This window comes from Nesoenas mayeri (assembly GCF_963082525.1).
Source record: "Nesoenas mayeri genome assembly, chromosome: 11".
NCBI lineage: Eukaryota > Metazoa > Chordata > Aves > Columbiformes > Columbidae > Nesoenas > Nesoenas mayeri.
This window is the reverse complement of record NC_137563.1, coordinates 16134252-16143925: the sequence shown is the minus strand read 5'-3', so window position 1 is coordinate 16143925 and position 9674 is coordinate 16134252. Positions and strand designations below refer to the sequence as shown.

At 43.1% G+C, this 9674-nt stretch overlaps 1 protein-coding gene across 1 annotated transcript; it reads right to left on the bottom strand.

The window, feature by feature from the left end:
- Positions 1 to 7662: 7662 nt before the first annotated feature.
- GCNT3 (glucosaminyl (N-acetyl) transferase 3, mucin type) lies at positions 7663 to 8970 on the bottom strand (the record flags this gene model as incomplete). The annotated part of the gene is made up of 1 exon (XM_080351026.1): positions 7663 to 8970. The coding sequence occupies one exon, from the start codon at positions 8968 to 8970 to the stop codon at positions 7663 to 7665; it is 1308 nt and encodes a 435-aa protein (XP_080207152.1).
- Positions 8971 to 9674: the final 704 nt, after the last annotated feature.

Sequence of the window (9674 nt, the reverse complement as noted above, 5' to 3'; positions counted from 1 at the left end):
TGTGAATGAGTGATCATTGGAAACTTTGTTTAAAACCAGTCATTAATATTTATTCTCCCAGTATTGTTTAAGCATGTTTAGAGTAATGCTGCAAATGCAAAGGTCTTTCAGTTACAGAGTTCTGAGTATGGTTGTACTGATTAGTACTGCAAGAAATGGCTGTTTTAGAGTGATGGAGGAGGACACCAACAAAAGCGTAGCAGCTCGTGCTGGCCAATATATTTGCCTTTGTTACTGCATCTTTCTATATTAAATTTGTCCTTTTGGTACCTTCTGCTAATAACACACTGGCGTAAGTATCAAAGTTATTGTACAGCTCATCAAACTGAAATAATGAAATTGAGTCTTGTAAGATTGTACTACATTCTGAAGAAATGTTAGTGCTGCTTGTTTTCAATTTATGTGGAATACATTTAATTTGATTCCTGGCCAACAGGGTTTCAGTGAAAGAGCTGAGCTATGAATTCTGAGATATCAAATGGGTAACTTCATTTTTTTAGACTTGTGCATTTCACTAAACTATTGAGAAACCCTTAAAATAGTTTCTTTGCTGGGAGTGCAATATACTGACAACTCATTTGTCTGACTTGGCAGTGACTGTTCCAGTGTGGTCATAGGAATGCTAGCTGCTTCAGCAGTGTCAAATTCATTTGCTTTTGACAGTAGGCTACTTAAAGACCACTGGAAAATGGAAACCATAGAGAAGAAAAGTCGGGGAGTAACTTCAGATCAGTTTAAATCTTTAGTTTGTACCAAACCTGGAGCATAATTTACATACTGAAATTTTTCTCTACATGTCAGTAGCCCAGTCTACTAATTGAAGTAAAAGCTTTAGTATCTCTTCTAACACCTTTCCAGACTGATAAGTTATTGATCTTTAAGTCCTACCTTTGGACATCAAAGGATATATGAGGTCTGGTTAACTTCTTTTTCCCTCACTTCAAGTGAGAAAGGAGTTCACAAACTTGCTTGCTAGACTGTTTCAAGTATTATGTTTACCATTAATTTTTTTGTCTTGTATGTATGCTAAATGTCCTTTGCTGCAAATGGCAGATTGGTGAGTAACCGTTTTTGAAACCAGGAGAACAGATTGTTGCCATCATTTGAACAGCACAAGACTATCTGTTGAGATCATGATCTTAAAAGATGCAGATGTATATCTGTACTGTGGTTTTCTCTTTTTCTACATCAGACTCAGTCTTCTAGGTTTACACATTTTTGTTCTCTAATATCATGTGATAAACTGAATTTTGGCCCTTACAAGTATAAAAGTTGGCTGTTCTTACCTTCAGTTCTTTGCAGTCTCCTCCTGTCTCTGGACAGAGGCTTCTCAGTCTCCAGTTCTCTGTAGCCTTTGGACTCCCTCCTAATGCAAACAATGATATATCTGCTTTTGTTCTAGTTAAGTGTGTATTAGCGTATTTACTATAGCATTTTTCCATAAAAACAAATTTAATAGAGAAGCACAATTATGATGATAGGTTATTGTGGGGAATAGATTTATATTTAAATTTAATTGATACTCCTCTATTAGGCTTCTGTTGTGTTTCAACAGTTATGTATTACTGCTTTGATACTTGCAGGCTTAGTGCTACCTTAGCCTTTAATTGAAAGGAAATGCAATGTTTAACTGAAAAAATAATGTAATTAATATATATGCTAAGAAAAATTGCAAATGAAAGGAGAAATAATTCTGTTGACAAAGATGGCTGCTTCTTAGTAATCAGTGAAATTCAAATAAATGTGAGCAGTAGTAATAGTCCCATTGAAGCTCTACACTTGGTCCATTTGGAAGGAAAAAATGAGGAGTTACTCACTGTGCTGATGCGTAACAGTAATATTTTGAACTGTATACACTACTTATCTGGTGATTCCTATTCAGCATGAAAACTGAAATTTGAATATCGCCTTGCCATGTAAAGAAGCATTTGAAAAGGAGATGGACATTCTGAAATTAGTTGAAATGTTTTGTACCTAACTCCTACCGCACTGAAAAAATGCAACTGTTTAAGTGACACTGATGTTCTCGATTAGCTTGTTTAGCCTGAGTTAAGTGAGTGGGAAAAAGTGACATAGATGAAAAAATATATTAAATGTTACTTAAGATGCTGCTTAAGTGTACTAAGACTTTCCTTTTGTTAATAGCAATGTAGTCTTAAAAGAAATGCACAATAGACTTCAAACGCTTTTGGAGCAACTGCAGTGGTTGGGGACAGGAAGCAGTCTGTTCCTGGGCACAATGATTATGATTATTATGCCTCACAGCTGTCAACACAAGCTCTGACACTAGCTTGGCAGCACATTCTTTTTGGCTCTAACCACATTTCTGGGATGGCATTTGTCCAGGCTTTGGATCTACTACTTCTGTGGAGGCTTTTTCGGTTAGTTCACTGAAGGAAAAGGAAGCAAAGAGAAGGTAAGGGGATCTGATGCCAGTATTCTGCTTTTTACAGCTTTATTCTCCATAACTTTCTTGCCACTTCTTAGGTTGTGTGTTTGAATTTCAGCGAATCCCTCCATGTTCATATGATTAATGTGCTTTGTGGTCTTGAGGGATTTGCAGAACTTACACCTGAAAGTGTTAATTGCACTTTTCTTATACTAAGCTATTTTAATACCCAGTGGAAGACAAACTGTCTCACTTGCTACAGCATCAGCATACTTGATGCTACTTGGGGTTTTTTGTTTGTTTTTTCCCTGCCTGTAGTGTCACAGATTGATTAATTGATTTGGGTTTTTTTGCTAATTTTCTTCAGAAAGGTCACAGTTGCTTCCACCTACCTATCAGTAGCAGAGAGAAAGTAAAAGATACCTTTGCACCTTGACCTGGAATGGATGTTTCTATTTAGAAAGTAAATTAACTAAAAGAAAGTAAAGAAAAAGAATAAACACGAAGACAGAAGCGGCTGTGGGTGACAGCCTGTGTTTAAACATGGCTTAGAGAAAAAGGATTTTGTGAATTCCGTAAGTACATGAAACAGGATGTTATCTGAAGTAAGCTGTTTACTCAGTCAGGGATGTCAATATCTGACTTCAAATGTTATCAGAGAGACACAAATTAAAGTGGAGAGCATGAATAACTTATGTTGAATTCCCAGAAGACACGTTTCATCAGGATCATTATGAACTTTTACACAATGACTAGGTACAATGAGGTAGATGAGTTACACAAAACACAGATATTTGCTTTTAAGGATCTCAGCAGCTTGGGAGATAGTATTTCAGTTAAGGTATTAGTGACTTGGTTTTGCTTCTCTGTACTCTATATGTTCCTGGGGGTGGGGAAAGTAAAGTAGGAGCACAGTTAAAAAGCATTTTAACTTTAATAGGACTGTACTGGAAGATGTGGATTTTTCCTTCATTGTAACTTAAATGGTGGTCTTTGCTAGGAAAATAGCTTTGCTCAAAGATAAATTTACTGTATAAATTAGCCATTATGGCTTAGTAGGTAGCAAGTCACAGGTGTATTAATATTTTGGCTTTCATCTTGCACTAAAAGAGCCTGCACCCTCCAAGGAAGTAGGAAGTAGTTCACTGAGAGTCTAGTTAATGTTTCACGGTCACAGCTGTTGCAGTCAGAAGAAAAAGGACACCCCAACCCTGTTTCCTGAATCAATTTTACTCATGACTGCAAATACTTCACCAGTATTTTGTTCCTACAGGTCATGTTTGCTTCTAGTTCAAAATTTATTACCTGGTTTCCTCTGAATTAATTTCAATTGACCCATTTCTTTATTATAGAACATTTCAGAGATGATCACATACAGTACGAAAGAAATGCAAAGCAAGAAGGAAACAGACCCTCCCAACTAGAGTTAAGAAGAGCTGTTCATGGACTCTGTGTGTATGTACATATTTATGCCAGTTTCAACTCACATTAGGTTGTTCTTGTAAGACTAAAGTGAAAACCACTTAGAAATTAAATATAAATTAAAGACAGGTGAGATTTAAAAAAAAAAAAATCTGTTATTAGATTTCAGAATTATAGTTTTACCTTCCTCCTGTGCATATCTTGAAAGGTAAAATGGCAATTTACAGCATGTTTATTTTCTCCTTAAACAACTGGTGGTTTATTTAAAGTTCAGGTTGTTAGTTAAAAATTTCAGACAGGAGTGTCAGAAGTACATTTTCATCCTCTCACTACACAAAGTTAACACTAATATTTCTGATCTGACTACATTTCCAATTTGGATAGCCCAAGATTTTACTGATGAAGTTCAAATAGGGTTTAACCTATTTTTTGGAGGTGATCCTATACTCTGATATGCCAATGCTACTTTGGGCTAGAGCTTTTCCTACTCTATTTGAAGTTTATTCTTTTTTCAGTTTTGCTACTGACCTTGGCAAGTTAAGTCTTTTCTTTGTGTCCCGTTGACAGTTTTCTAAGGTGCTAGCTATCTTATTTCTAAGATACTTTCAGATTTCTGGCATACAAAGTTCTAAATTAGAGTGATATTTTTAATTGTCATCTGTAATGTAAGTAGACATAAATATTTTCTTTTTTTCTTTATGTATCAGTGCTTTGGCATGTGACTGCACTCATAAATCTGACATTTCTAATGTCCTTGGAAGAGGAAATGCTGAGAACATTCTTTTGTAAGAATCTTTTTGCCTTCTTTCGTCTTCTGAATTTGGGCATAGTCTCCTTCTCTCAGAAGAAGTTAAGTTGCAATCAAAAGAAGAGGGTGAGTTGAAAATAAATGTATACAAGATACACCTTTGATTTTGGAACCAAATCATGTGAGATAAATTGTGAGTAATAGAAACGGAACGTTTTCTTTGAATCAAGAAAATGTGGATGTGGAAGTTTACAAGTTGATTACATATACAAATAGTAATGCCAGATTTGTTTTCAAACAAATCAGTGATCTTTTTGAATGGAGAAGGCCATGTAAGGTATGTTGTCAGATAACTGCTGTCCCTCTTAGTATGTTGCCAAGCTGGTTTTTTTGGTATGCTGGTTTCACTTGAGGCCTTCATATTCTTATGGGCAAGCTCTTTCAAATGTGGATAAATGCTGAGATTCTCTGTCTCCAGGTCTAACCAGGAAGAACATAGATTGCAACAAGTAACATTAAAAGAGAAATTATTTTGACTTTGGTAAAAGACTTACCATGGAACAGATTTGAAATGGTGCTTTTTTCCCTTCCAGATTTAAATACTTGTCTCTGTCTTTCCATTTGTAACATTTTTTGTCAGGGCATTGTCTGTCAAGAATAGATGAAACACTGTTATTTAAATAGTGTGTGCAAGCAATACTTCCTATTTCTGAGAGAAGAAACAGCTGAAGAAGTTAAACATATTTGCAGAATAAAGTGGATAAAAATTATTAACAAATCTGTAAGTAACCTGCAAGTATATATATTTCTTTAAGGTAGATTTGCAAAATAGTAGAGGGCTCCCTCATTCAATAGTCTTTCACTATTTCAGGCTGGGGTTCCTCCTACCCCCCAAACACCTTTGCAGGTGCTCAGAAGGTTCTTCGAGAAAGAAATTATTTGGATCTTCTTACAGACATTCATTTGACGGATGAGTTTAGTTTTGACGTGGTTCCTTAGAACAGAGAAGAACGGGTTGTTTTTTCCCTCCATTAATGTGCACCTTTTTTCCTCTATTTTCCAAGGGAAAAAGATAACACCTTGCCATAGAAATACACTGACCCTGCTCTGCCTGATTTAGTCCAGAAACTTTAATATATCCCCATCCCCAATGAACCACTGGAAGTAGTTTACCATTTGGGGCTAACATGTACATATTTAAAGTAAATGAAAGAGCTTCAACAAGCAAAATAAGATTAGGTTACAGTGGTTAGATGCAGTTTTTTATGTTGGGAGAATTTGCTTACCCTTAGTCAGTGTTTTTGTTTGTTCTAAAAGAATTTACTAGACATGGACTTTGCTATTTAATGTTAAATTTTCTGCTGAAACCATTTCTAAATTTTGTATCTTACTATCAGGTTAGCATTTATGCTTTTATCTCTGTTGTAGCAAACATCCTTTTACAGAAGTTGGAAAGTTTCCCACTGGGACCAGCAATCCTATTACTTTATTTGCTCTCTTTGAATAAGCAAACGCACAATGATATGTTGGGTATTTAAGAGCTTTTCTTGCCAGCAGTCAGGGTTTTTGCCTATATTTACTGTGAAATCACCATGGCATTTTAAAAATCAGCATTTTACAACCAAGTTTGTTTAAAAAAAGTCTAACAAAATTGCAGTGACACACATTTTCAAGTCAATTATTTAATCTCATCCTATTTAAATCAATATTTCAAAGACCTGTGTGGTTGCAGTCATAACTTCATCCATAGGCTGGTGCTATGGAATTACTTCAGATATTCTTTGTATGATGGTAATTCTGCACTGGATACCTCAAATTTATAAAGGTGAGAGTATTTACTGACAAAAAAATTACTTGAAGCCTTTTTTGGTGGTACAAAGACAACTGAATTAATCTGTCAGCATTATAGGTAGTGAAAACTGTTGGATCTATAATAGCTGGCTTTAATGTAAGAAGGTGGGAAAAATACATGAGGGTGAAATACAAAAGTTCACAAATCATTCTTTTGGCTTCTAGAAACTTAAGAAAATAAAACTGTTGGATGATTGTTTTGTTCTTCTAAAAGGCCAGGTACAGTACTGGATATGGCAATTATATTACCAAGAGCACTCCACACAGGTGTAGGGAAAGAGGAAGATGTTAGAAAAATGTAGGTTTGCACACCATTAACTACAGAAGTCTCTCTCTCCCTGTGTTACAGAAGTGGGGTGTAGAGGGGGTTCTTGGTTTAACGGCTCTGCTTAGGAGCACAACCCATTCTCCTCAGAGATAAGATACAGAACACCAAAGACCATCTATTGGAGTATATTTTATTTTATTGAAGATTTTTTTTTTGGCTAGTGGTTATTGACAGAAATTAGTGTTATGTGAAAGCAGCAGTCAGACGTTAAGCTAAGCAGTGCAGCAGCTGCCAGGAGTGGGTGGCCTGCCAGGTGCTTTGTCCAAAAGCCAATTTATTATAGTTTCAGCTCTGCTTGTACCAGAACGTGGAGTCACCACGGACCATAACCTGGCCCTGCCCGTCTACAACAAGAAGTCCTGGGGTCACTTTTGCGAATAGACTGTGGCAGGAGAATGGAAAAAGACACTACCTCCGCTTCAGACGGTCCGTGAGAAAGCTGCCTGGGGGCCGGGCGGAAGATCGCGCCCCGCGCCGTGTCGGAGGAGAAGCCCGCGGGTCGGAGGGCGGGAGGCAGGGCAGAGGGGCCGAGCCTCCCCGCCCCGGCGGCCGCTCCGCACCCCGGGCCCCGCGGGGCGCGCAGCCGTTCTGACCGTTAGTCACCTCGCGCGCCCGGCGGCTCTGCGCGCGCGCGGCTGCCTCTCCTCAGGAGAGCGCGGATCCACCCGCCCGCGCGCGGCTGCCTCTCCTCAGGAGAGCGCGGATCCACCCGCCCGCGCGCGGCTGCCTCTCCTCAGGAGAGCGCGGACCCACCTGCCCGCGCGCATGTTGCCTCACGGCTCAGGGCTCCAGCCTCTTACGGCACGGGGCTCCAGCCCCTCACGGCACGGGGCTCCAGCCGCTCCCGCAGTCCCTCAGGCGCCGCCGGCGGGACTCCGTCTACGGAAGGAGGCAGGTGTTGGCGAGGGTCTCCGCGGCTTCCCCTCAGAGTCCCCGGCCGTAGAGGGCTCTGTGTCGCAGGTACTCCTCGAGGCACTGGATGGCGGCATCGTCCACGAGGGGGTCGAACTTGTTGGCCAAGAGATGGTGCTGCTGGAGCATCCAGGGCACGTCGCCCGCCCCGTAGATGCAGACGGCGCGCTGGTGCTGGCCTGTGCAGGGCGGGTAGGGCGCACCCTTGCTGGTGTCGCCCTCCATGTACTGCCACTTGACCAGACGGGGCAGGGCGTTCATGTCCGAGAGCTGGAACTTGTCACTCTGGGGCATGGCACCTGGCACACCGGGCATGCGGTTGAGGGTGGCCCAGACATGCTCATCAGGGCTGTAGGTGTCCTTGGCCCACTCGAGGAACTGTTGCACTGTGGGGTTCTCGAAAATGTGCTGCACAAAGGCCCGTGTGACCACAATGTATGCGCTGCCCGTGAACATGGGAGAGTTGTGGGGTGGTGGTGGTTTCTCTGTGGTTGTCCGGGAGATGAACTTCCTCACTTCGTGGTGGTACCGCCAGCGCTGCTGCTTGGCAGCTGAGGGCTTCTCAGACTCCATGCTGTTCTGCCCCTGCAGCACTTTCAGGGCACGGACGATCTCGGCGTTGGTCTTGATGGGGAAATCGGTGCCACAGGTGTTGAGGATGTATTGCCACGGCACAGGGCTCTGCAGCAGGTCCTGCATGCAGTTGAGGTCAGCCTGCAGCCGGGACCAGGAGGCATAGACCACATTTTCCAGGCGGCTAGCCACAAAGACATTGGGGAAGCAGGCTGCGATAGCCCGCACGGCCTCCTGGAACGCGGCCGGGGACTTGCTGTCAATGTGAACGCAGTAGACGTTCTGGGGAGCGTAGAGGGACCGCAGGAGCCGCTCAAACATCTCTATTTTGTCGTGGATGACCATGGAGTAGGCGATGGGAAAGTCTGCCTCCTCCTGGCTCAGCGGGAACTCGATGAACCGTCGGGTCTCCTTGAACTTGCTGCAGTCTTTTGTCATATTGAGGTACTCGCCGGGCGTCAGGCAAACCCTTTTGTTTGCAGCCTCCAGGTTGCTGAGCCGGGCCTCCTGGATGGCTTTCTCATCCCCGCGGACGATCCCCGAGCAGTTGATCCTCCTGCTGGGGGAGAGCTCCAGCGCCTGGTAGAGCCGCTGGCGGCAGCGGGGACGGGCGGCCGCCTCCGGGCCAGCGTCGGGGCAGGGCCGGGCGGTGCCGCGCAGCGCTACGGCGGCGGCCAGCAGCAGCGACCCCAGCAGAGCCGCGCAGCGCCGCCGCGCTGGTAGGGGCTTCCGCTCGCATAGCCGCATGCCCCGCGGCGGCGGGCACTGCCGGCGGCTTCGTGCGCCGCTCCGCCACGTGCGGCCAGCCCGCCCCGCCGCCCGGGAGCCGAGCGCTGCTCGACCCCCTGCCCGCGGCTGCTTGGCCGCTTTGCTTCGTCTCCGGGGTGGACTCTGAGGGCGCGGGAGCCGGTGCTGTGCGACCTGCGTGCCGGCTTCCTGGGGAGTGATGAAATAGTGGCAGGGCGATCTCAGCGTAACCGCAGGTGCATAACAGGTGTATAAAAGGAAATCTCCTCCCTCCTCGTGGCGTAGCTGAGTTTGGTTTTGTCACGCTGGGGGTGGTTGTACATCTTGTATGTTTGTTTAAAATAAGATATTTTATCTTTCTTCTGTCCTTTCTGTAACACAAAGGAAATTCCTCTACAATGCAACCCCATCTAACAAACTTTTAAAAAAGACTTTATTAGGTGACTTTGGGATCTAACCTGCTTTTCTAGTGTTCAGATCACTCCAACTTACAGATCAAGGGAGTGACAACAATAGCACTGTAGTGTGGAAGCCCAGCTGCAGCAAGCTTTCTGCTGGCCTGGAGCATTCTGAGCTTTAGTGAAGGACTACTGCAAAAGATGTCAGATAAATAGGCAAAGCAAAATCTCTGCTTCTACAGTGGAAGCAGAGGATGAAGACAGAAGCCATGGGTTGTAAATAATTTGCCACAAAGTGTCTGCTTA